Raw genomic sequence first — 27,500 nt, 5'->3', positions numbered from 1 at the left:
AGAAACACATAAAACCGTTAGATTCACTTCAACATTTGTGTGTTTCTTAAATGGCTTATAAACACCTTCCACGCTGCAATTGTTTTCGTTCCAGCACACGATCTCAGATCAAGTCACTCGCTATGCAAGTACATCTCCGTAATATCTATCTATCTATCTATCTATCTATCTATCTATCTATCTATCTATCTATCTATCTATCTATCTATCTATCTATCTATCTATCTATATATCTACCTATCTATCTATATATATATATATATATATATATAATATATATATATATATATATATATACAAATAAGAAAATGGTGAAACAAATTCATTTCGATCATCAACTTACGGATATTACAATTTCACATTATTTATTAATTATACAAATGGGAACATCAAAATCGAACAAACCAATATACATCAATATGTAATATAATAATAAAAATTAAAATAATACAAATAAACTGCTCCTTACAGCTGATAACTGATATCCTATAGTGGGTTACTTTCATAACCCCTATCTTACTTTGTACTATTTATATATATATATATATACGTGGAGGCGCGTGGCTTAGTAGTTTGGGTGTGTCAGTATCACGATCGTAAGATTGTGGTTTCGATTCCTGGACCGGGCGACGCGTTGTATTCTTGAGCAAAACACTTCATTTCACGTTGTTCCAGTCCACTCAGTTAGCAAAAATGAGAAAACGCTGCGATGGACTGGCCTCCCGTCCAGCTGGGGAACACATACGCCTGGGTAGGCTTTAAAAGGGCGCAAAGAAGAAAAAAAAAATATATATATATACACATGTGTGTGTGTGTGTGTGTGTGTGTGTGTGTGTGTGTGTGTGTGGTGTGTGTGTGTGTGTGTGTGTGTGTGTGTGTGTGTGTCTCCTTCATTTTTGACAAGGAAAGAATGAAATACCAATGAAGCAACAGAGCTACTTACAGTTAATAATATAAGAAATGCTATGTGGGTAAGACTCCATCTATAGCCAAATATATCTAAAATAGGTCCAGCAATTATAAATCCAGTGAGATGTCTGCGAAAAACAAAATCATAAAAAAGAAATATTACAAAGTTATGCTATTTTGTTTGTAACAAGCATTATGAAATTAGCATTATTAACAAATAATAATAATAATAATAATAATGATAATGATAATAATAATAATAATGATAATAATAATAATAATAATAATAATAATAATATAATAATAATAATAATAATAATAATAATAATAATCCTGTCTACTAAAGGCACAATGCCTGAAATCATGGGGGAAGGGATTAGTCGATTACATCCACCCCAATATCTGACTGGTACTTAATTTATCGACCCCCGAAAGGGTGAAAGGCAAAGTCGACCTCGGCAGAATTTGAACTCATAACGTAAAGGCACACAAAATACCGCTAAGTATTTTGTCTAGCGTGGTGACGATCTTTGCTAACTTGCACCAAACAGGAGCCGCCCCAAGCAAATCCCGGGGTCAAATTGTTCGATTAATGGCGATGCTCCAGTATGGCTACAGTCAAATGACTGAAACAAATAATAGAATATTTCTGCATTTCTATATGTAAAACAATTACATGAAAAATATAGAGAACGTTCTTAAATTTGTTATGTTGTATGTATTCATCATTATTATAGAAATAGAAGATAATAAACTAATTAATTGGATAGATGGCTAAATGTCGATATTAAAATACATATCGTTTCAAAGTATTACATAAGAATACGCAGGAAGTTAGTGCTCATCTCGTGGAACAAAGATTCTGGCGTAAAATTTAAATCGTCACTTTATATAACCCTAAGCACAACATTCCAGAAACTTCGAATTGCAAATGGACGAAATTTTCATAATCCGTTGATGTTTGCCGCCGTTAGTCGATACATGCCAACAATGCTGATTGACCGGTAAACGTTCACATGGGGATTCTATTCTCTCAAGGGTTTGGTTGTGCCTTTTATGGCTATATGTGTAAACTGTAGTATTTTGGTAGAAATCCAAGCAAGGTGGTTCGAATCTGGCTAGAACATAGCATTAAGTGCATGAACATTATAGAGAACAAAGCACAAGACAGAAAATTAAAAGAAACATAAATGAGAAAGAGTGTATATCTACATTAAGTATAGTGCTGGCAAGTTTTGGGAAGATGAAAGTTTTGAAAGTGTGCTGACAAATAACAACTGCCACGGATGTTAATGCTATGCTTCAACAATTCTGAATGTGAAAAAAATCTTTCCGAACATCATAGATGCTGCGCTGTTTTATATTAAATAAGGATGTCCATGGGTAATAAAGATATTCAATTCAAAAAGGTGGCCAGAGTTGTTGGAAAAGTGGTGGATAATCTTGCGTATCTTGCGTATCTTGAGCATCTCTGTCTATTGTCATTACTGGGAAAAACATAATTAATCAGGTGTAATGCAGGCGACTAAGAGTCGGTGATCGTGTTTATAGTCTTAACTTTAACCCTTCTCAAATATAACAATATTGGTTTCAAGATATGATTTCAGACTCAGAATTCTTTCAAGACATTGAAAATCCAAATACTCATATCTTCTTTCTTCATAGATATCTATTTATGTTTTTATAGAAAAGTTTACGTATAATTCCGATTGTATTACTTAAAAATTAATGACACACATATTTCAAAACTTATGTCTCTAGTTTAATCGGCCCAGAGTTATAGTAGAAAACATTTGCTTAAGGTGTTCTTTCTCTTTCTCCTCTCTATCTCTGTTTCTGTCTTTGTCTGCCTCTCTCTCTCTCTCTCTCTCTCTCTCTCTGACTTTCTTTAATCTCACCTGAAAAACTGAAAGCGTAGACTAATTGTGTCTGTATCAAAAGTAGCTCATTTGCTATTTTTTCTCTTTCTCCCCTGCTCTCTGTCTCTGTCTGCCTCTCTCTCTCTCTCTGTTTCTCTCTGTCTCTGTCTGACTGTCTTTCTCTCTCTTTCTCCTTCCTCTCTCTCTCTCTTTCTCCTTCCTCTCTCTCTCTCTCTCTCTTTCTCTCTCTCTCTCTCTCTCTCTCTCTCTGCCTTTCTTTAATCTCACCATCAGAACCTCATCCCATTGCTAAAACTGTATTTTTAACTCTGCTCTATATCATCACTACCTTCAACATTTTTAACCACGTAATAAATATTACATTCACCCTACCTCATGACATGAACGCTTATCTCACCATCTTTTCTCTCTCCCTCTTTTCTTTCTTTCTCTTTCTGCCTCACTCTTCACCTTATCCTCTTTTCTTCTCTTGCTCTTTTCTTTCTCCATTTTTTCTCTAATCACATAAAAGCGTTGCCGACGGGTTAAGTAACGTAATGACAAGCAAAATTATTACAAGATGTTTTTGTATCTGCTTGTCAATCTGTAAACTAAAGTTCCATCATATGCTGTTCATATTGTCAATTCCCAGACATGTGGTGAGGCATATCCTTATCTCATACCTATTTCTTTATGGTGTTAGTGCTGTTAACACAATCATCGACAACATCATCTAATATAAGGGACGATCAAGAACAGTGTCCAAGAGGTTTTTTGCGCAGTAAATATAAATATTTTAATACTTACCCAAAATATACACTCGTGTTGAAAGTGCTGCTTATTGTACTGGATTCATGTAAAGTTTGCTCCGTTTTATCGCCACTAAAAATCAAACACAAATACAATTTGTCAAAGATGTAAACTGAACTGTAATGCAATGTCTGATAAATACCTTTTAAATACAATGTTGTCTTAAAGTGACTAAAATTAGAGCCCGCAATCGCTAGTTTTCATCTCCTTGCTGTATCCCTACAAAATTATCTGACCACCTTAACCTTATAAATCTGTAGTTTCATTTGTTCCGGCTAGTTATGTCCTAAGTTCAAATATCATGGCTTACACAGATGGCTGACCCAGGTTAACACCACAACGTGGTACCTTGAGTTTCCTTTAGCGGCTTTAGCATAGTTCACTCAGCTGCAAGCAGTAGGAACAGATTTCCACTCAGAGAATAACTTCCTCCCTCTTACAAGTCTCTCGGAGGCCCTGTAATGAGTCATGGGAAAAACCTTCCCTCCCGACTAAAAAACATAAAAAATAGACGAACTGTATTTCTAGGATTTTCGACAGCCTATTCTAATTAACTTCATTTTTCGTCTTCCTTTGATCCGTTCTTTTGTTTCCAGAATAAAACATAGTATTCTGCAGATCATCTTACTGAACATAACTCCTCCTGATCAGGATGCCAGTCTCCAATAGGTTTTGGTTTATATGCCAAGTGAGAGATGTAGATTATCTCGGCAGAAGGATATTGGATTATCTGCCAAGAGGTCATAGGTTAGTATTTGATTACTAGAGGTGTTGACTCTTGTCAATACACTCATCTCTAATTCAGTTGGGTAAATAGCTATCACTGTTTAGTACAACATTCTCCAGTGTTGGCTGTGAAAGTACAGCAGTTTAGTTTGTGTATAGCCATACGCAAAAATATTAACGGAGACCCAGATTTATTCAGTTAAATACATGAGAGCGATAGCCGCCAGTCAACTCCTGCTTAGCAGAAAGTCCGCTTAACCGGATGTCAAATTAGCCGCAGACCATCTCCCTAGCTAGCCCGCAGCGAAGTTCCTGTCTACATTCCATGTGTTAAATTCTTGGGCCTACATATAGCTCCCCGCTCTCCAGAACTGTTGTCTGTCATTGGAACCGAGAAGGCGTTTTAACTGCCCTGCCCATGTGTGTGGTTACACGGCTCTTTGGTGATTGTTCCTTGTCGAGGGTTGGTGTGATTTGCTTGGGGCGGCTCCTGTTTGGTGGTCGAGCTACTTGGACGGAGCTATCATTATCAAGATGGGCCGTCTTCAACATTTCGATCGAAGCTGCGCCTTGTTGTCCGCCAACTAAGATTTGGAATGATCTGTCTCCTGAACATATGATTTTCAATGGGTCATCGTAAGGTGACTGGAGAGGTTTTCACGTCGAACGAACACGAAGTTATCTGTGCAGAGGTCGTTTGATACGGATGATCTAGGTGCAACATGAGAATAGGGCGCAACTGGCCCACACTCTCTCTGTTGCGCGAGGTATCTTTTGACATCCGGGTCTGATTTCAGGTTCGGAAGGAACTCTCCTAACACTGTAAGAGGGGCACTATACACCATTTCCGCGGAAGAAGTGTTGAGATTTTCCTTTGGGGCGGTGCGATTTCCCAGCATCACCCATGGAAGTTGATCAAGCCAAATGGACCCGTTAAGTCTGGTTGTCAGGGATTCCTTCAGGCGGCAATGAAATCTCTCCACTAACCCGTTGGCCTGTGGATGGTAGGCTGTTATACGCTTCATTGTGATTCCAAAAAGATCGCACATGTCATTCAACAGCTTTGGGGTGAATTGTGGACCCCGATCGGATAAAATGCTGTCTGGGACACCGAAAGGGGCAACTCAGTTTGTGATGAAGGCTCGGCTGACTTCTTGTGTTTCCATGTTGCGGCCGACAAGGTCAATGCTAACGTAGCTAAATCGGGTCTTTGGTGATTCATAGTTACCGAGAGGTGCTTTAGTGTGCTAATGAACATTGGCTTATCGACAGTGGATGCAGGTCTTGGTCCACTCCCCAGTTTGTTTGGCCATACCGTGCCAGATAAATTTGCTCGACAGCAGGTGCCGTGTGGCTCTATTACCCGGATGGTACAGTCCATGAATGACGTCGAAAACTTTCTTGCGCCAGGCTGATGGGACGATCAATCGTAGCTTCCCAGTGGTTACATGACACAGCAGGATTATGCCACTGGAGCCAAATGCACATCCTGCAAGGAAAGTGACGCGATAGCAGTGCGGTAGGTCCTACTATCGTCATCTGTCGGGTTGCAACGTGAACACTGCAAACCTACGGTCTTCAAGAAAATAGCAAAAGTGGCAGACACCTAGATAGACAGCCAGCAGGTCGTAGTTGTTGACTGAAGAAGGCAAGTGGTCGCCACTGACCAAAATGCCCCCAGTGGATGTGTCGGAGGTATTGACTGTGAGTGTAGTCAAACATGACATATGTGGATGGGACAGCATGATTGCTTTAGCCAGAGCTTGTTTAGTGAATTTGAAGGCTGGGGTCATTGCACCATCCCACTCCACCTATCTTTTCGAACCATCTTTTGACAGTGCCTTGTATAGGATCTCATTCCTCTTGCTGCAGAAGGGATGAGGCATGGTAAAAGTTTACCATGGCCAGAAATTGGTGTACAGCTTTGCTTGTGGAGGAGCGTGAAATGGATATGATAGCTTTCCTTTTTCTGGCAAGGACGTAGAACCAGCGCCTGTGATTCAGTGTTCCAGGAAGTCAATTTCTGTAACACCAAAAACTCACTTGGCGGGGTTGATTACTAGACCATACTGTCAAAGTCTATCAAAAACAGTAACTCGGCGCTTCTTGTGTAGCTTCGCATTTTGGCTTGCGATAAGGATATCATCTAAATATGCAAAGTCAAAGTCAAGACCCTGCACGTGGTGTCCATAAAGCGTTGGAAGGATTGTACCACGTTTTTCAGAGCAAAGGGTGTACGTAGAAAATCATACTGCCCGTAACGAGTGGTTACTGCGACTTACGGTACATCATCGTCTTGTACTGGTAACCACGGAATAAATCGGCCTTCGAGAAAACCGAGCACCTGGCTAACTGGGCTGAGAAGTCCTGTACGTGCTAAAAAGGATTTGCATTGAGATACCAGTAATCTCCGCAAGGTTGCAAACCTCGATTGGGTTTTGGTGCCACATGAAGGGGTGACGACCAGGGACTGCTTGATCGACGAACTATGCCCAACGCCTCTATATTACCAAACTCAGCCTTTGCAATAGCAATTCGTCTAGTGGTAGAGGACGTTCATGGCTGTATACTGGAGGGCCAGTGATGGGGATGTGGTGTGTTACTCCATAGCAGGTTGTAAGTTTGGAGAATGTCGGCGTGGGGCGACTCGAAAGGAGACTCGAGAATTCATTCTAGGTCTGAGAGACCGTTGCTATGCGGGAGGCAGCATGTGCAGATGTTGCCAGAGACACGGAGGCATATGTGTTGTTGTTGATGAGTCGTCTCCCCTGCAAATCAACCAGTTGCAAGTATGCTCGAAGAAAGTCTGCCCCGATAATGGGCTGATGGACATCGGCGATGGTGAATGCCCATGTGTATTTTGTGAGTCGATGTTGAGAGAATTGATGCGGCAACCGAACGCCTCGATTGTGGGGCCACTGACGGCCGTTAAAGGTTGACTGTTGCTTTCAGTAACGGAGGTCTCTTGCCGACGAAGGGATCAAGCTGACTTCTGCTCCTGTGTCGATTAAGAACCTACGTCCGAAGGTCCGATCTCAGACATAGAGGAGCAGGTGATCATGTCTGCCGGCCACCAGGGTATTCAGTGGCGGTCGGCCCTGGATTTTCCTGGGGCCGATGGCCAAGGAGTCCTGAAGCAACATGGTTGTTTGCATTTCGTAGACTTTTTGCCGAACTTTGTGTGGTGGAAGCACAGGTCGTCTTGTTTAACTCTACCATGTCTCAGGACAGACCCAATTGCGTTGACTATAACACTACTAGATAAAAAAATGTTTGTTGGCTGCTTTCACAAACTGCCGCAAGTCCTTGATCTCGGTCTGAGTTATGAGGGTCTGGATCTAGAGTGGTAACTTGCCTAGGAATATTTCCCAAAATAAAAAGGAAAGTGATTCATCAGGGGGAACTAATGCCAACATCATGTCTATCAACTCCGAAGGTATGGAATCGCCTAATTCTTCCTTTAGTATCTTGATGCCGCTTCCCGTTCGCTCCAACGGAATGTATCCATCAGGCTGTCTTTTAACGTAGTGTATTTGTGCGTTGCTGGGGGTTGTGTTAAAATGTCCAGCACCTTCGTGGCCGTGTCTTCACCTAGTGCCGCTACTACACACGAATATTTTGTTAGGTTTGGAGTTTTATTGCGTACGTTAAGTTGCACTTCAGCCTGCACAAACCATAGCTCAGATCTCTTCAACCAGAACTGTGGTAGCTTCAGTACAGTTGTGTGATCTCTTGCTATGTTTCTTTGATTTTCTATTGACTTCGATGTGCGAAGCAAAAGCTGTTGTTCTTTCGAGGGGTCACCAGTTATAGCTTTATTTAAGCTATACACAAAAAAAATTAGATAAGACCCACAATGTAATAAGGAAAGATTTATTGAGTTAAATACATGAGGAGAGCGATAGCCGCCAGTCAACTCCTGCTTAGTAGAAAGCCTGCATAACCGGAAGTCAACTTCGCCAGCTAGCCCGCAGCGAAGTTCCTGTCTACATTTCATCTTTCATAGATCTTTGGGCAGTACCCTACATCAGAATTGATAAAATATTTGTTGATTTGTGATTCTGTGATCGGTTCCTAGCATGGCACAATATTAGCTATAAATCAGTATTCTATCTGGAGGACATTTATCACTTATCTGTTTTACACTTTTGAAACACGGGTTAAGTATCTGCCCAATGGATGCTAGTAATTCGGGAAAGTTTTGGTTCTCCAACTGTAAAAAGCTCTTATGAACATACCTCTTTCATTGAAATACCCTATACTAACATAGGTATGTGATAAATATATTTATTTTCATTTTTATTTATCTATCTCTATTTCTTATGTGTATCATAGGTATGTGCAAATATGTCTATTGTGTGTGTGTTACCCCGTTTGTATCTGTTTTATTTTTGCTTATTTATTTTTCCCTCTCATTTCTCCTTCCTTCTGTCTTTAGTCGTCATGTTGTGTGGTGTTGTGGTGGATGTTATTTTTCTATTCGTGTCTTCTGTTGAGGCTCTTTCTGTCTATTGTTATGTGAGTAGCCTCTGTGATCTGTCTAAGTGTCGTGTCAGTTCTATGCATCGATAATTCCTTAACCTCTATGCTATTAATCGAACCTCTATGTTCTGCTCGAGCATGTTGGTAGAGCACGGACACCCACCACTATACCACACAATATAACGACTAAAGACAGAAGGAAGGAAAAGAGAGAGAGAAAAATAAATTAATAAAAAATAAAACAGATTCAAACAACATAATAAACACACAGCAGACATATATGCACATACCTATGATGCATATAAGAAATAGAGATAGATAAATAAAAATAGAAATAAATAAATATATTTATCACATACCTGTGATAAATATAAGAAACAGAGATAAATAAAAAAAATCTTTTTAAAGGTCATGGATACAAACTACATAGGAAACGAACCCATATACACACAAACACACACAGTAACTTCACAGACGGCCATAGCAGTAACAGCAACACGACTAACAATGATAGTAGTTGTAGGGGTGACAACGGGGGAGAGGGGTTGAGGGGAAGGTCATTGTTCCACTAAGAACAATGACACACTTGTATACACATACGCACTTGCACATACACATGCACACACACATACACACACATACACACACATACACAAACACAGAAGCAACCGCATGTGCATATAAAGATACACATCATAGAACAAGAGACTGAAATAAGTAGAGCAAGAGCACACACGAAAACGGAAAGTGTCGCTGAAGTGGTCACAGATGTATGACGAAAGATTTCCGGACAATGGAAAAAGAACAGCAATAAACGAGTGAAGGACGAATATAGTGCATGTGTTTATTTTGCAAAACAAAAATTACCAAGGCGCAGGAGTGGCTGTGTGATAAGTAGCTTGCTTACCAGCCACATGGTTCCGGGTTCAGTACCACTACGTAGCACTTTGGGCAAGTGTCTTCTACTATAGCCTCGGGCCAACCAAAGCCTTATGAGTGGATTTGGCAGACGGAAACTGAAAGAAGCCCGTCGTATATATGTATATATATATATATAATATATATATATATATATATATATATATATATATATATATATATATATATGTATGTGTGTGTATATGTTGTGTGTCTGTGTTTGTCCCCTCAACATCGCTTGACAACCGATGCTTGTGTGTTTACGTTCCCGTAACTTAGCGGTTCGGCAAAAGAGACCGATAGAATAAGTACTAGGCTTACAAGAATAAGTCTTGGGGGTGACTTGCTCGACTAAAGGCGATGCTCCTGGATGGCCACAGTCAAATGACTGAAACAAGTAAAAGAGTGTTCCAAAATACAATATATCCATATCTATCTATCTATCTATCTATCTATCTATCTATCTATCTATCTATCTATCTATCTATCTATCTATCTATCTATCTAGCCATATATATATATATATATATATATATATATATATATATATATCATTCAACTACGGCTTAAGACCGCAATTTATTCACACGCACCATCTTTCAGAGCTTTGTCGCTAATTCAGTTCTAAACCAAATTAAAAACTGTTAACATTTTTGAAGAGGACTGGTCCCTGTATGTAACACCTCTAATCAAGTTTAGATCTAAATAACTTTTTTTATTTTAAAAGCAAAATACATTTATCTTAGCTTGAATGATAGAAGAAAGCATGTGGAATGTTATAGTTTTGATCCCATGCAACAAAAATTAGTATAAAAAAGTTGTGAGGTAAAATATCATGAAAAAATATAAGTAAAAAGAAAATGAATTTAAGTATAATTAAAATTTTATTTCAAAAAATAAACTAATTCTAATTAAACTTAAATGATAGACACTTTTCAATAAGGTAAAATCTTATATTATTAGTTGACACATTATTAATTAGCATAATAGCATAGACTGGGAAAAACATGGATTACATGGAGCAAGAGAAATAATATTCTTAAGATTATAAAACTGGAAAAGTACAGGACAAGTTATTACACTCGGAAAATGTTGCAGCTGATAATAAAATTTCAAATAAAATATTTAGATTTAGAAAATATTAGCTTTTATTAAAACTAAAAATTTTATTACAAGTCACTACCTCTATTTGTAATTACTTGCTACTTCTATTAAAAATTAAAAAAATAACTTAAAATATTTTTTGCACTTATTAATTAATAATTAGAAACTTGAAAATAGGCCATAAAATATAGTAGTACATAATTAGCGCAATAAATAGAATAATACAAAAATTGGTTATATATTACAGTAAAATCTACCTATAACAATAAAATTTGCTTGAGTTGTTGCCTAAGTTATTACCACGTCTTCCCATGTTTAGTCTTGACTCAATGAATTTGTCTACCATATATACTATTCTACTTTGCATAAAACTTTAGCTATAATTGTACTTTTGGCTCTTATCTTTTAAGTATTCAAGTGTGTCAATATTTTAACAAAATGATGATACCTTTTTTAATTATAATGTTACTTTGTAAATGAAAATTAAATAGTCTTTAGTATACAAATTTTATCCTTAGCTGCAATATTTTAAGTAAAAGTTTTCTTGTTATGTACTTTACCAGATGTAATATCTTGTCCTGTACTTTTCCAGTTTTATAATCTTAAGAATATTATTTTGCTTGCTTGTATTTCTTCCATGTGTGTGTATAAATATATATGTGTGTGTGTGTATGTGTGTGTATAAATATATATATGTGTGCGTGTATATATATATAATTATATATATATATATATATATATATATATATATATATATATATATATATATATATATATAGTATGACAAGGAGAAAGAAAAGGAAAGAAAAAGAAAGAAGCAAGAGGAGGGAGATAATTTTACTTACCAAACATACTCACAAAGCAACTTATATATTATCACGGATGACAGATTATAGAAATACCCAAATAGTATAATACCAACGATATCCAACCAAATATATCTGCAATGAAGCAAAAAGGGGGATGTTAACACAGACTAGAACATGTGTGTGTTGTGTGCGCGCGCATATATATACTACTTCTCTATCTGCCCGTATATAATCGTCTTTATTCCAAAATCATATGGAATATTTCTGTAGAGGCTTACTACATCAAAACGAAGTAAAAATGAATTCGTTTCTGAGGTTTGGGAAAGATAGGACAGGAAGTCGATGTAGAGGAAAGCTATAGCACTGCATTTAGAAAGTATATTGAAAAGGCATGAAAGAGATAACATGACGACTGCTTTTAATCTGGACAGAATCTCTAAGTACTCTGGAAAAGATCAATATCTTCCTGAACAACCTTCCTCCTCGTTTCTTTCTCACTCACGCATCTATTGATATTTTCAATATTTTTCTCCCTATAAACAAAATTTATGGAAAGATGTCAAAGTAACACATGTGTAGTCCCAACCGAGTGAGACCATGTTATGCGTATACTCTTTTTACTCTTTTACTTGTTTCAGTCATTTGACTGCGGCCATGCTGGCGCACCGCCTTTAGTCGAGCAAATCGACCCCGGGACTTATTCTTTCTAAGCCCAGTACTTATTCTATCGGTCTCTTTTGCTGAACCGCTAAGTGACGGGGACGTAAACACACCAGCATCGGTTGTCAAACAATGCTAGGGGGTCAAACACAGACACACAAACACACACATATATATATATATACATATATACGACGGGATTCTTTCAGTTTCCGTCTACCAAATCCACTCACAAGGCTTTGGTTGGCCTGAGGCTATAGTAGAAGACACTTGCTCAAGATGCCACGCAGTGGGACTGAACCCGGAACCATGCGGTTGGTTAGCAAGCTACTACCACACAGCCACTCCTGCGCCTATGTGTAAGAAAAAAATGCATCTTTAGTGCTTATATTAATCTGTCAAATGTAATGCTTATTCACGTTATTTTGAATTATTCAGGTTCAAGAGGGGTGTCCACAATATTTGCTTGTAACAGTAAATTTTTTACATACAGATTTGAAATTTTTCCAGTGGGTGCTTTATATACCACTGGTTTATATTTATGTAATTTTAGCTGATATTACTACGTAAATTTGACTTTCATGCGCAGGTAATTTTAATTAACAGGTGTAAAAGCAATAACATTGAAATTCTTAATGCATCTTACTTGTTTGATTTGTTTCTAAAATTATCTCAGATGGCATCCGGCAAGAATTTTGCCACTTTTCACGATGAACTTAATTAAATATAGGTATAATCAGTACAAGATTTTATTCTTTCGGTAAACATTTCGTACCTATGTGTGGAATAATTTCTTTCCACAGTTTTTTCAGGTGCATTCAACGTATCTGACTTCCAAACATGTCGCAAGTCACTTTTTTCCGGAAAAGGTGGGAGGGGTGGCGAAGATCTCAAAGTTTCCCACCAAGTGAGTTTTGTTTCGCGGGTCTTTTTTATTTTTCAGGTTATTTTGCATGCTTTCAACGAATATGACATCGAAATCACGCGTAAACGGCTCCTTTTTCCAAGAAAGGAAAGGTTTGGCTGCAATTTCTAGCATGCCCTGCTACCACGTAACAGCTGTTTGCGTTCATACTAAAATATTTACCAAAGTTTTCCTTCCATTTATTTTTTCCACTTTATGGAATCAATATTTTTTCTGTTGACATCCACCTCAGCGAGGTCCTGGATCAAGTGGAAGCACATCAATCACTCTTCCCTCATGACAGGACAAAGAAACTTTCCGCTCTCTTTGCAAGCAACAAGCGGGTGGATTTGGTTTCAAAGCAAGGCAGGGCCAAACGAGTTATTTATAATAATAAGTGGCATTATATTGGGGTTGAAAGAATGACGCGTACAATATTAAATGTGCTATGAAAATCTGAAAATAATAGAAACTTTTAAATGTTCACCGGTTTTTATAAAATTTTTGCGTTAACGGACTTAACAGAAGCTAAATGTAACGGAAGTTAATTAGTCCAATAACGATTTTCAAAGTTACCTTTAAATTTAAGTCGTTGACGAAAATGTTAACTTCGTTAATTAACGATTAACAGATTAACAGACTTACGCCCGGCTCTATATATTCAGTACCGTTTTCTGTACCCATCCCTCCATCTCAGTGCCTTTCAAACATATCACCCCACCTCCCACTCCTCACACATATTCAATCCTTACATTCTTATATCTTCCTATCCCTCTTCGACTCCCCTTCCAACCTCCTCATAATATCTTGACCACCATCAAACATTCCTTTTTCATTTTATCTTCTTCTTTCTTCTTTTCTTTCTTTCTTCTTTCCTCACCTATTCCTTTTGACCATTCTCCTCATTTTAACATACATGTATATTCTCTTCTCTCTATCTACTGAATACTATCACTACTTTCTCAAAATTTCATTCACACCACATGACCCCTTTGAATGAGCAGCACATGGAATCTTCGTCTCTACACTTTCCATTTGTAATAACAAAATATGAACTCTTATCGGAATTTACATACCACGAACAAGAAGCATTTCTACCATTTCTACACACTGCTTTCTTTGGATAATGGAACTGCAACTATAGCATCCTACATATATTTTTATTTTTACTGTTATTCTCTTATTTCTTTTTATACTTCTTATTTCTATCCTTTTTCAAAATAACTCCTTATATTGAACTCTACTGTTTGCCTCTATTTAGCCCTTTCACATCTTCTCTGATGAAGGGATATCCCTAATATCCCAGATACAGCTGTACAAAATTCCACACAGCCTTGGCTTTGTTGTCTCATTTTATTTAACAAACACACACACACACACACACACACACACACACATGTATGTATGTATATATATATTAGAAATATTGAATTTCTAAATGTCTGAAAGAGACATGAGCGATAGAGTGGTTGTATACTGTCAACATAACGTGACAGTCCCGTAAAGGGAATTACAGGGACACGTTTCCTGTGTCCTTATATTTGCGAAGGGGAGGCAAGCACCATCACCAGCTAGAGCTAGCACCTAGAGACATGCATGTTTCTGAGTCTTTGCTCGTCATCAGTCCAGGGTAGCCAGTCCTGCTAGTTGAGATGCCTGCCAAGGCTTCGCAAATATATATATTTTCAGTGAAATCTATTCACTGGTCACCGAAATTAGAAATATTGAATTTCTAAATGTCTCAGAGAGATATGAGCGGTGGTGTTTGCGCAATTTTCTATGCCAAAGTTTGGTAAAAGTCCTTCCAGGATTTTTCAGATGTATATCACTGCATATCTTCCCGCTTTCGTTCTAGGGAGTAGAATCTTCACTTTTTCAGCCTTTTTCAGTAGCTGACAGGTTACATTGAGGTTATTTTCTTTGTATATAATTTTATACTTGGGGGCAGTAGTCTAAGTGGCCGAGGGCTTATCCAGAAGACCATCATGGTTTCCTATTCCTTCATTCCGAAAATTCGGAGAATCCATTCGGCCAACAATCTCCATGTTTTGTTGTTCTTCTTACTTCAGTTCTTTTGGATTGCTGTGCAGACAAATGGGTCTTGCTTCCATACCTGTAACACAAAGTCATCTACCTTGAATGCGGAGCTTTAAGGTTTTCATAGCACTTTGTACATTTCACAGCTCTGAAATTGTTTTGTGGTTTTGCTGGATCATAATGAGTTGAATTTCCGCAGCGATGGAACCTGACCACATACCGCAGAATGTCATATCTGCACTGACTACCTGCTCTTATTGTACCGCGAATGTGACACAATTTGAGCAGATTATTAAATCAGATGTGACATTTCACCGATAACCCTGACACTGAATCTACTCTTGTTTCTCCAGCTTATAGGCAGGTGCGTCGCTTTGTATTTGGTTTTGTACTATCACCCCTTCTGTTTTAAAAATGAATATTAGCTCACATGAAATATATGCCAAGGCTACCTCCAAATCATAGTTGAATAGGACAAGAAAATCAACTATATTTTTGGTAAGAGATACATTGCTTTCTACCTCACTGACATGGATTTGCGGAAGGCTTGCCACAGTTCGGTGAACAAAATACTAGAAGGCTTTCAATCTTTCAACAAAATGTTCTATACTAAAAGTTTCCTCTTCAAAAGAACACAAGCAAAAGACATGTTTTACTTATTCGTGTTTACATCCTAAGTGCACGTATTTGTTGCTGTTGGCAAAAATTCTAATCGGTGGAGTCAACATATCTGTTTTCTTTTAGTTCGTGTCTACAATTACTACTTTGCGCTTCAATTAATTCAGCATTCTGAAGGGTTTCTATTCTGTATGTGCAATGTATTGTTTTGTACATTTTCAGTTTTGTTTTTGGAGACATGGTGTAAAATTTTCAAGACTATTTTCCTTTTACTCTTTTCTGTCAGTAGCGCGAGAAAAAAGAAATCTTGTTGAAAAATAAACAAAAACCTTATTTCTTTTCTTTTGAAAGTCCAAACATTAGGAATTTATCTCAATGCGAGTATTTTGGGGTAAAAACTCTATTTCAAGTGTTAAAATAATTTTTTCTTTTTCTAAAAAAACGCTTACATACGTCGCATTGTATAATAAAAACATTAATTCATCCCTTCTCGGCTCCCTTTTTTTCTGAGAAGATCATGGGGTTAAAGTCCCCACGCACCTTCTCCATAAGGTCTTATCAGAAGCAATCGTCATTAGACTTAGCGGCTGGATCCCCAAGCGTGATCAACTGAAAGTATGGATATTATACAACCATCTCGCTCTCGGCCTACCCCAAGCCTCCTGCTGGTTGGCTCGGCTTGAAGAATCCGTCATACAAATCTTTCCTGCAACATTCTAATCACATGTCCGTAGAACCGAGCCTGTGACTTCTCAGTGTGGAACACGAGTAACTCGATCTGGAGAGGTTTCCTGATCTCGAGGCTATGCACCCTGTCGAGTAACGTTACTCCAGAGATCCCCAGGAGGAGTCCCATTTCGACCACTTGTATTCGTGATCGTATTCATTAGATCATTACACGACATTCATGACCTGAAGAAGAAAAAGAAGAAGAAGAAGAAGAAGAAGAAGAAGAAGAACAACAACAACAACAACAACGGTAATGGTTACTAACATGGGCAGACAGTGAAAAAAAAATGTTTGTGGAAATAGAATGTGGTTTATATATTCGACCCTAGCACATAGTTGTCGAGGACAGAATACAAATATCATGAACCGTTTGTGGAAATCAACTACACAGGAGACACGAATATTTCAAAGAGTAAGTGAATAATTATGGACAACTACTTTAAAGACAACTTCTTTACTCTGTTTCGTATTTATACGTGGTATCATTGATGTATTTTGTTATATTACTAATTGTTTAAGGTAAATTTTAATGACATCATTCCAAGAGAGAGAGAGAGAGAGAGAGGAGAGAGATGCGCAGGTAGCTACACAGTCAGATACATATATGCAAGCATACATGCATACATACATACACGCATGCATGCATGCATGCATGCATGCATGCATGCATGCATGCATGCATGCATGCATGCATGCATGCATACATACATACATACATATATATATATGTATGTGTATATATATATATATATATATATGTGTATTTATGTATGTATGTACGTATGTACGCACAAATGATACAAGGATGGGATGCCGAATGCACATTTGCTGAGGCACAAGAAGTCGAAGCCAAGAAGCCGAACGGATATAATGTCGAGCAGACAAGATGCCAAAAAGACACAAAAATTAAAATTTAACCTCGTTAAATATTAAGTCCCAAATTGATAAATTGGTCATTAAACTATGTAGGTAGGAATGTTTTGTTTGTTTTTTTTGTATTCGTTCGGCTTCATGTCCGTTCGGTACTGTGTCCGTTCGGCTTTATGCCCTTTCGGCATTGTGTCCGTTCAGCCTTACGTCCCTTCGGCATTGTGCCCGTTCGGCTTTATGTTTGTTCGACATTGTATCCGTTCGGCTTCTTGGTTTCGGCTTTTTGTCCTTCGGCAAAATTGCATTCGCCATCCTGCCCGCACATGAGTACGAACACAGACCAATGCATATAGATATAGCTCGTTGAATTCCTCTTGATCACATATTACAGAGGAAGATGTACATTGCCAAGCTAATAAACATAGATACACTACAGAGAGATAGATTTTGAAGCAGTACCTCTGCGAGTCATTAATGTTTTTATTATCAGAATTTCATAAAAAATAGTATCGACAACTTACTTATGTTCTATTCCCAAGAAAGGCGATGGACCGCAGAGCAATAATGCGCTAGCAAGTAAAATATTTGACACAATGAGCAGACTTTTCGAATCTGACTGAAAGGAAAATAAACATATTAATTAACTATTCAATATTCTGAAATATATTAATATATCAAGATTATACATGGTCTAGCTGTGGTACAATTCTTAGGTATAGGTATTCAAGCAACTGACTTTTGGATCGTTAACAACCATCAATTTTGGCATAACGTTCGCCAATCCTCCTGGGTTATCTAGCTAATTACAATCCTTATTTTAAAGGAACTTATATTCAATAATTACATATGTAACCGAAACATTACTAGCCATTCCTTTCATGACACCACACCTTCCTTGAGTAACTCAAACCTTACACCTCTTACATCAATCTCTTCTGTGAAGTAACGAAATGGAAGTAGTTAATACCTTACACCATCTCCTAAACTAACCATCTCTGTAGGATTGAAATAGAAAGTGCAAGTGCAAGAGAGGTTACAGTTTGGTTTGCCTTCTGTATCCCTGCCTATAACATTTCCCCCATATGTAAAGTGATGTCAATGTATGTCAGATGGTCTTGGTGTCACTAAGGAACTTTTTCAAGTTGAAAATCCTAGTCATATTTACCTCAAATCACACCCAATTTTTAAAAAATAAATGTTATATCGAACAACGTAATTCATGATCTACAGAAAGTCGGGACGGTCATGATTGAAGCACTTTTCCCCATAGACCAGTTCGGTCAAGACTGATCTGGTGTTAAGCAGCAACAACAAATCTCAACAAGACCCACTTTGTCTTTAGTTCTTTCAGAATCCATAAATAAAATATCATTCTATTAGTGATATCGCTTTTTTCCTCGCACTTTCTGTCTGTGGTTCTCCTTTCTGGAAAGAATCATCTGTGATCAGACATGGAGAATATTGACTTCACCAAGACTAAAATTGTTAAAGATATCCGGTGTGCCACAACGACACCCCTACAACTCCATCAAGAGGGCTCAAGGTGAAGCATAATCTTCCTATCTTAACTATGTACAACAAAGCAGACTGCATAAGCTAACGTTCAGTGCTTTGTTATGGACAGCACGTAACACTGTCCAGTGCTGATACATTAGGGCTAGGGCAGCATATATCTGTGCTAAAAGCCCTTCTATAGACCCTTTTTATAGATATATGAATTACACTAGGGTATCCTGAATGTCATGTCTAGGGAGACAGTCATAGCATGACACTGACAAAATATGAACCAGTGACTTATAGTAGCCCCGACCGACCTACTTAACTTTCAAGAAGTATCTTCAAGTTTTAAGTATATCTAGAAGTTTTAAGTATATCCAGAAGTAAATCTTGAAACATCAATGGAACAAAGGAATACTCACTACTTTATACGCTATCCGGACGTTCAATAAGGATGCGAAGCTATAATTGATACAGAGCAGGCAGTACATCGCTCCTATCTCCGTCTGAGAGAAAGAAAACTTAAAAAGACAAAAAAGAATTCGCTTCGTTAGTCTGACGTTTAATATTTTCAAATGGAAAAACGTTTGTTACCTTTATTGACTTAGCTCAACCTTTGACAGACACCTTTCCCTCAACCTATTTCTGGACAGGTACTAATAGTAATTTAAGCACTAGATGTATTCCCATTTTGCTGCAATACTTTGCTCCGTAGAACAACTAAAACTTTCACACAAGAATATTAGCTTATTGTAAAAGAGACAGGATGTTTTGTGACATTTATTTAGATCTACTTTTCCCTTTGAAAGTTGTGTCTTGACGATATTGACTTTATTTTTCATTTGGAAAGTAATTCAAGGAACCAATACGATCGCCAGTACGAGTCCGTCGAATGATGTGACCTTTTGCTTATGTAAAAAAGTCCTTCTTTATGATTTGCAAAATACATCGAAATTTTCTTTTTCGTTCATCATAAAAAAGAATTAGATACGTTTTTGGAAATGATGCATTTTTCTGAAACGTACAAAAGCTTATTATTGGGGTTCGATGTAATCGACTTCCCTGCTTCCCCGAAATTGCTGGCTTTGTACCAAAATTGGAAACTATTATTATTTTTATTAACCTGCGACGGAACGGCGTCCCGTCCAGGTGGGGAACCTATACGCCAAGGAAACCGGGACACCGGCCCTGATGAGCCAGGCATGGTTCGAGAAGGAACAAACAATTATTATTATTATTATTATTGTTGTTGTTGTTAAAGCAGCGAACTAGCAGAAACGTTAGCACGCCGGGTGAAATGCGTAGCCGTATTTCGTCTGCCATTACGTTCTTCTGAGTTCAAATTCCACCGAGGTCGACTTTGCCTTTCATCCTTTCGGGGTCGATAAATTAAGTACCAGTTACGCACTGGGGTCGACATAATCGACTTAATCCGTTGTCTGTCCTTGTTTGTCCTCTCTATGTTTAGCCCCTTGTGGGTAGTAAAGAAATAGGTACTTCGCCCGTCGCTACTTTTTGAGTTCGAATTTCGTTGAGGTCGACTCTGCCTTTTATCCCTTTGGGGTCGATAACTTAAATACCAGTGAAACACTGGAGTCGACATAATCGAGTATTTCCCGTCTCCTGCCAAGTTTCAGGCCTTGTGCCTATAGTAGAAAGCAGTATTATTATTATTATTATTATTATTATTATTATTATTATTATTATTATTATTATTATTATTATTATTATTAATATTATTATTATTCTATGTTTCACTTTTGCTTTACATTTGCACAAGCTGGCTCCAAGTCTCACCTCAAGAGACAACGAGTTGGAAGTTCATGTTGGTGTTATGCCTAGGGTGCCATATATTTGGTTTTGTACTTAATGTTGTTTTAGTGAATGCCTAAAAAACCATACGAAAATTATGTTTGTTTTAAAACTTGAGATTACAAAGAAGGTATTTTGCGTAGGATATGAGCAGTTCCCATGAGCACTATCTTTTGAATTTCTGCCATTTTGGGGTTTCCTGGTATCTGAGTTAGGTAGCAATCAGCCCCTTTGGCTATCATTCCCAGGGCACCTATGACAACAGGTATTGTTTTAGTCTTCAGGTTCCACATTTTGCTGATTTCTATTTCCAGATCTTTATATTTGCTCAGTTTCTGGTAGGTCTTGACAGATATGTTTATATCGATTTTATTATTATTATTATTATTATTATTATTATTGAGTGAAAGAGCAGTTCATGCCATCAAAGTGACACTGGGGTAAAATATACGAAGCCCAATATACCCATCATGACTACCCGTCTGATAAGGGTACACCAGGCACATGCATCACAACCATATGTGCGCGACATGGTGATCTCATATCAAGATAAACAGCACATGACCTTGCAAGTGGGTCCCAGTTAGAAATTTCTTCAGGTTGAGTAGCCCATCCCGCTCAAAAGGTCCCTGAATAAGAGTTGTTTAAGGATGTTGAAAGAACCACCCATGTTTCCAGAGGTGAACTATTCAAACCCCAAAGAATCCCTCTCAACACATGGCTATGATGCTCCCCCACTACTTCTGCTCGTAATCAGAGATGCACATATCGTCAGCCACTAAGGGACATGCTCAACTGGTTAAGGTCAAATAACTGACAAGCAAATCTGTGGTATTGAGCAGAATATTTGCTGTAGCCCATCTTTTATACCAAGACAAAACAATGTACATGATAACACTTCCAATCAGTTAAGATCAGAAACCATGAGAGCCACTGCCTGGTACTGCATCAGGGCAATATTATTATTATTATTATTATTATTATTATTATTATTATTATTATTATTATTATTATTATTATTATTATTATTATTATTATTGTTATTATTATTATCATTATTATTATCATCATTATTATTATTATATTATTATTATTATTATTATTATTATTATTATTATTATTATTATTATTATCATTATTATTATTATTATTATTATTATTATTATTATTATTATTAAGGCGGTGAACTGGCAGAATCGTTAGGACGCCGGGCAAAATACTTAGCGGCATTTCGGCTGTCCCGACGTTCTAAGTTCAAATTCCGCCGAGGACGACTTTGCCTTTCATCCTTTCAGGGTCATTAAAATAAGTACCAGTTGAGCGCTGGGTTCGATGTATTCAACTTACCCCTCCCCCCAAATTTTAGCCCTTGTGCCTATAGTAGAAAGGATTATTATTATTATTATTATTATTATTATTATTATATTATTATTATTATTATTATTATTATTATTATTAAGGCGGCGACCTGGCAGAATCGTTAGCGCGCTGACGGTATTTCGCCTGTCACTACGTTCTGAGTACAAATTCAGCCGAGGTTGACTTTGCCCTTCATCTTTTCGGGGTCATTAAAATAAACACCAGTGAAACACTGGGGGCGATGTAATCTACTAGTCTCCTCCCCACAAATTTCAGGCCTTGTGCCTTTTGTAGAAAGGGTTATTATTATTGGGTTGGTACATAATAATTGCGACTTTTTTCAACAAATTTTATTCAACAAGAGCAATAACAATAAGTAACAAACCATCTTTAAATGATTATTCCAGAGCATATTCACCATCTACTTCAATTACTGCCTCCCATTTGCTTGGCAGACGGTCAGACCGTTATTTAAAGATGTTTTTGTTAAATATTGTTATTGTTTTTGTTGAATGAAATTTGTTGAAAAAAAAGCCGCAATAATTATGCACAAGCCCAATATCCTTAAGGCGGTGAGCTGGCAGAATCGTTAGCACGCTGGATGAAATGCTTTGTGGTATTTTGCCTGTCGCTACGTTTTGAGTACAAATTCCGCCGGGGTGAACGTTTCCTTTCACCCTTTCGGTGTTGATAAAATAAGTACTAAATGAGCACTGGGTCGATGTAATTAATATATAGTCCTCCTGTGAACTTGCGGACCTTGTGCTAAAAGCTGAAATAATTATTACTATTATCAAGACGGCGTGCCGGCAAAATATTTAGCACGCTTGTCTAAATATATACTTTCTTTTTATTCAACCTAAATTTGCAGTGTGTGTATTTCGTTCTTACATTGTCACCAAACTCTTTCGGCCCTTGTGGCCATTAAAAGAAATTTTTATTATTGAATTGGCGGAATCGTTAAAGTGTTTGACAAAAGTATTTAACTACAGCTTTTTAAGTTGAATGTTCAAATCTCGCCGAGATCAGTTTTGCCTTCACCCATCTGATTTCGAAGTACCGATCAAGTGATGGGGGTCAATTAACCCCTCTTTAAAAATTTCTGGCTATATCGGCAGTGCATTGACAGATCTTTTCAGTGTAGAATAAAATACTTTACGGTTTTTGTTCTAATACTGTTCTGAGTTCAAATCCTGGGATCGATGAAATAAAGTACTCGTCAAGAATAGGGGTCAATGACATCGGCTTAATCCTTCTCTCAAAATTGCTAACCTTATATCAAAATTAGAAAATATTAAAATGGCGGCGAGCTGGTAGAATCGTTAATCACCGGAAAAAATGCTTTGCGACATTTGTTCCGACTCTTTACGTTATGAACTCGTATCCCATTGAAGTGAACTTTACCTTTCATTCTTACAGGATAAATAAAAGTAGGTCAAGTACTACGTCGATAGTTGTTGGTTTTATGCCTATATCAGAAATCATTACTAAGGTGGTGTACAGGCTGAATCATTAGTGCGTCGGACTAAATGCTTAGCGGTATTTCTTCCGGCCCTTTACGTTCTGAGTTTAAATACCGCCAAGGTCAACTTTGACTTTCTTCCTTTCGGAGCCGATAAACTATAATACCAGTGAAGTACTGGATCGATGTAATCGACTAACTCCACCCTCCCCACACACTAATTTTTTTACTGTGTGCCAAAATTTAAAACAATTATAATTACTATAAAAAATAGCTTCAAGTTTTGCCACAAGGGCAGCAATTTTGTGGGATAGGACTAGTCGATTACATCGACCCCAGTGTTTCACTGGTACATAATTTATCAACCCCTAAATGATGAAAGGTAAAGTCAATCTCGACGGAATTTGAACGCAAAACGTAGTGGCAGATGAAATACCGCTAAGCATTTCGCCGGGCGTGCTAACGATTTTGCTAGCTCGCCGCCTTATATTATTGTAAATAATACTTACATCAAGGCGGCGAGCTGGCAGAAACGTTAGCACGCCCGGCGAAATGCTTTGCGGTATTTCGTCTGCCGCTACGTTTTGAGTTCAAACTCCGCCGAGGTCGACTTTGCCTTTCATCTTTTCGGGCTCGACTAAATAAGTACCAGTTACGCACTGGGTCGATATAATCGACTTAATCCGTTTGTCTGTCCTTGTTTGTCCTCTCTGTGTTTAGCCACTTGTGGGTAGTAAAGAAATAGGTATTTCGTACGTCTGTTATTGAAAATTTATTGTTGGAGTGTGTTCGTAAGTTTCTATTAATTGTTATATTTCTTGTGCTTATTGTTGAAAAAATTGTAGTATAGTTTTCTTTCGAAAGCTATCTGTGGTTTTCTCCTGTGAGGGTAAACATTAATTGCCGGCAAGATGCCGAAAAGTTTGTCTTCTTCGTCGGGTGATGAATCATCGATTGAGCGAGAAGTAAAGAAAATAGAAAGTTTAATTTTTTGATAACGTTTCTGATGTGTCGGAAAGCGAATTCCTGGCATTACTAAAAGTTACGAACACCAAAAGGAAGACAGAAGAAAGGATCATCCAAAATGAAGAAAGGAAAAGTTTTGCGTCAGCAGCTGGTAGTGGAACGCGACAGCTGTCAACTGACAAAAAAGAATTACTAAAATACAAAGATATGATAACAGAACGAGATGGAGTAGTAAAATTGGAAATACCAGAAGAAGAATTTACGGAGGAAAAAAAGAAAATTATTATTTTTAAGACATTCTGCTTAAAAGCTCGTAAAATTGATAAGATATGTGAGCAAAAAAATGAAAAATATCTAAAACCCATCTGGCAGGACATTACATATCTAGCCAGAGGGAAGAAGTTTGGAACCATCGTGGTGAGATTCAAGAACGCAGAAACGTCACAAAAATACTCGGTAAAATCTTTAGAGTCGGAAGACACAATGTTAATCCCAATTTACATGGGAATGAGAACATCAAAAGTGAGAATACCAAGAATTCCACCCGGAGTAAACCCTATGTGCTCGATGGCGGCAGTCCTAGCAAACAGGGAAGATAATATGAACCTCCTGCAGGCTACCGTCACAGAGAATACCTATTGGACTGGTCAAACACTTACCTCATACTGCAGGCTGGCCAAAAGATTTTAGAACAGCTCCCAGAAATCGTGGAAGTAGAAGAGGAAGTTCTAAATATTTTTGTTGATGGGCGTAAGCCCCGATGTTTCCAGCATGGCCAACTGGGTCACATTAAAAAATATTATAAAGAAGGTGTAGAAGAATCAGACGGCGAGGAGGAAGAAAGAGAGAGGGAGAAACAGAAGAAAAAATAAACAACAAAAGGAAAATGGAAGGCTCTGTCTGCTGTCAAAAGCCTTTAAAGGGAGGTTTAGGGATGCCTTTTATAATGATGCGCAGACATGCGTTGAGGTTGAGGCACCTCTGGATTCTCCTGGATAGTGAACGGATGTGGTCTCCGCTGGCCAGACAAATGTTCCTGAGTTCAAAAGTTTTTGCGAACAGGAAGCCTGGTGTTCTCGTAGATCGAGGTCGAGCGAGTGGCATAAAGACTGCCGTAAGGCCCTCTTGCTAATCCGGCGCTCGGGCAACGCGAACGGTGGGGGTTCCACACGGATTTTATATAGTGGGTTGCTAGAATCTGAATGCGACGATGGCCTGGGGGCGACTCTAGGTCTCGGGTTTATTCAACTGGACAACCTGTTTCACCGTACATTCGGGTTTAGAACGTTGGACAACTTCCAAAAGTCCTTAACCTGGCAATGCTACAGAGGTGCCTTGCCCGTTTGGGATAAGCTCACAAGACACGGTAAGCGTCAGTCGCCGACCTGTCCAAGATGCGGGGGACAGGGAAACCGTCCCTCACGCTATTGTTCAGTGTCCGGAGATAACTGAAATGTGGGCTCATGCTGAACACCTGATGTCTGGCGAAGGAAGAGTACAGCTGACGACTGAGTTAATTATAAAAATTGAATCACCGAGAGTTTTAACGAAGCGAAAGAGGCAGTATGGAAGACTAGGATAAAAGGAATTAGGACAGACAACTTTATCTCTGGCCACAATTTACGATCATTTTTTTTTCTTTTCATTTGAAAAGGAAACTCTGGCTGGTGAAGAGATGTCTGTCGGAGTGTACATTCGAAAAGACATGGAAGCATGTTGCACGAGTATTGTGCGTGCAAGGAACCATGTGAATAGACGAAAAAAAAAGAAAAAAAAAGGGACAAGCGGTAGATCGGGGCTTGTGGGATCGGAGCGTGGCCTGATCATCGCTTCATTTGTATTGTCTTTGTATTGTTAATTCCATTCGATTTTTTTAATATTCTATTTCAATTTTTATAGTCACATTATATGTAAAATCATACCGTTTTACTGATCCCATCAATTGTTCTGTCCATTTCTATGTTTGGCCCCCGGTGGGCAATAAAAAAATTGGTATTTCATCTGCCATTACGTTCTTAGTTCAAATTCCGCCTAGGTTAACTTTGACTTTCATCCTTTCGAGGTCTATAAATTAAATACCAGTCGCGTACTGGAGTCGATCTAATCGACTAGCCCTCTTACACGAAGAATAATACTTACATCTTTAAGATGAAACCAAAGGAAAGCTTCTTGAAATGTGAATGGTAGTGTAAGAACTACAAGAAGAAGAACGTTGTTGAAGATCTCCAAGAATAAGTGAATCCTGACACTGAAGACATTCTTTCTGCTTTCTTATCTAAAGAGGAAGAAAAAAATATTATTAATAATTTGTTCAAGGAAGTGGGTGTGCAAAACTTTTAGTATCGGACGAGATATTTTGCTGTATTTCTTCCGGTTCTTTACTATCTTGCCGGCACTAACTTACATTTTCATCACTTCAGTAGTTTGACACAATGCAATATCAATCAAGTACTGGAGTGTATTTGATCGACTAACCCTTGACCGAAAATCTTTGGCTTTGTGCCTATATAAGACACTTAATGAAATACTTAGTTTCAGGTGCATGGAAAGTGCATTATAAGCAGAAACAGGCGCAGTTTTCTGCCCTCTCCTTGTTGAAATGTTGTGTAATCATTCATGGACTTCATTGATTGATGTGTGAAACTTCCTGGAGCCTTTCATTAAAGCAGTGAAGGTGTCACACATGTGCAACAATGAAATATTGTGGTTTCCACAGCTTCAGGTACACAGAAGGTATTGTATAGGCAAGAGTAATTGTGATTCTCTAGTCTTCAGCATGGATGTTTCTCTTGTTGAAGTGCTCTATGGCTGAGATTATTGTCTTCATTGACCTCCAAAGTATGAACATGACAACTTTTGGTACCTGTGTAGCGATATTGATATCCTCACTGTTTGAGAGACACTTTAGGAATGATCTCGTTTCAGATTACAACCATCTTTGGCTAGTTTGACCCTGTTGTGTCCACTGA

General features: G+C 38.0%; 1 protein-coding gene and 1 long non-coding RNA gene across 2 annotated transcripts in view; both read right to left on the bottom strand.

Moving 5' to 3' along the window:
• Window positions 1-1,038, bottom strand: part of LOC115230997 — a 3,005-nt gene extending 1,967 nt beyond the window's left edge. Inside the window, exon 1 of the long non-coding RNA XR_003883479.2 lies at window positions 944-1,038. This is a non-coding gene — a long non-coding RNA (uncharacterized LOC115230997). The remainder of the gene's footprint in view (window positions 1-943) is intronic.
• A 931-nt stretch (window positions 1,039-1,969) lies between these two features.
• Window positions 1,970-26,751, bottom strand: LOC118761755. Its single transcript, XM_036499903.1, has 6 exons — window positions 26,671-26,751; window positions 19,355-19,453; window positions 17,957-18,051; window positions 11,654-11,749; window positions 3,576-3,650; window positions 1,970-2,027 (listed from the first exon to the last, which is right to left on the bottom strand). The coding sequence occupies exons 2-6, from the start codon at window positions 19,421-19,423 to the stop codon at window positions 1,970-1,972; spliced, it is 393 nt and encodes a 130-aa protein (XP_036355796.1). The 5' UTR covers window positions 19,424-19,453; window positions 26,671-26,751.
• Window positions 26,752-27,500: the final 749 nt, after the last annotated feature.

Source organism: Octopus sinensis, unplaced genomic scaffold (genome assembly GCF_006345805.1).
Source record: "Octopus sinensis unplaced genomic scaffold, ASM634580v1 Contig17066, whole genome shotgun sequence".
Classification (NCBI taxonomy): Eukaryota; Metazoa; Mollusca; class Cephalopoda; order Octopoda; family Octopodidae; genus Octopus; species Octopus sinensis.
Note: the sequence above shows the minus strand (reverse complement) of the source record. Positions and strands in the feature narration are given on the sequence as shown.

Coding starts and splice junctions, on each gene's coding strand:
- LOC118761755 (XM_036499903.1), bottom strand. CDS start 19,423: ATGTACTGCCTGCTCTGTATCAATTATAGCTTCGCATCCTTATTGAAC. Junction 18,052..19,354: donor TCCGGATAGCGTATAAAGTA/GTGAGTATTCCT, acceptor TTTTCCTTTCAG/TCAGATTCGAAAAGTCTGCT. Junction 2,028..3,575: donor AACACGAGTGTATATTTTGG/GTAAGTATTAAA, acceptor GCTATGTTCTAG/CCAGATTCGAACCACCTTGC.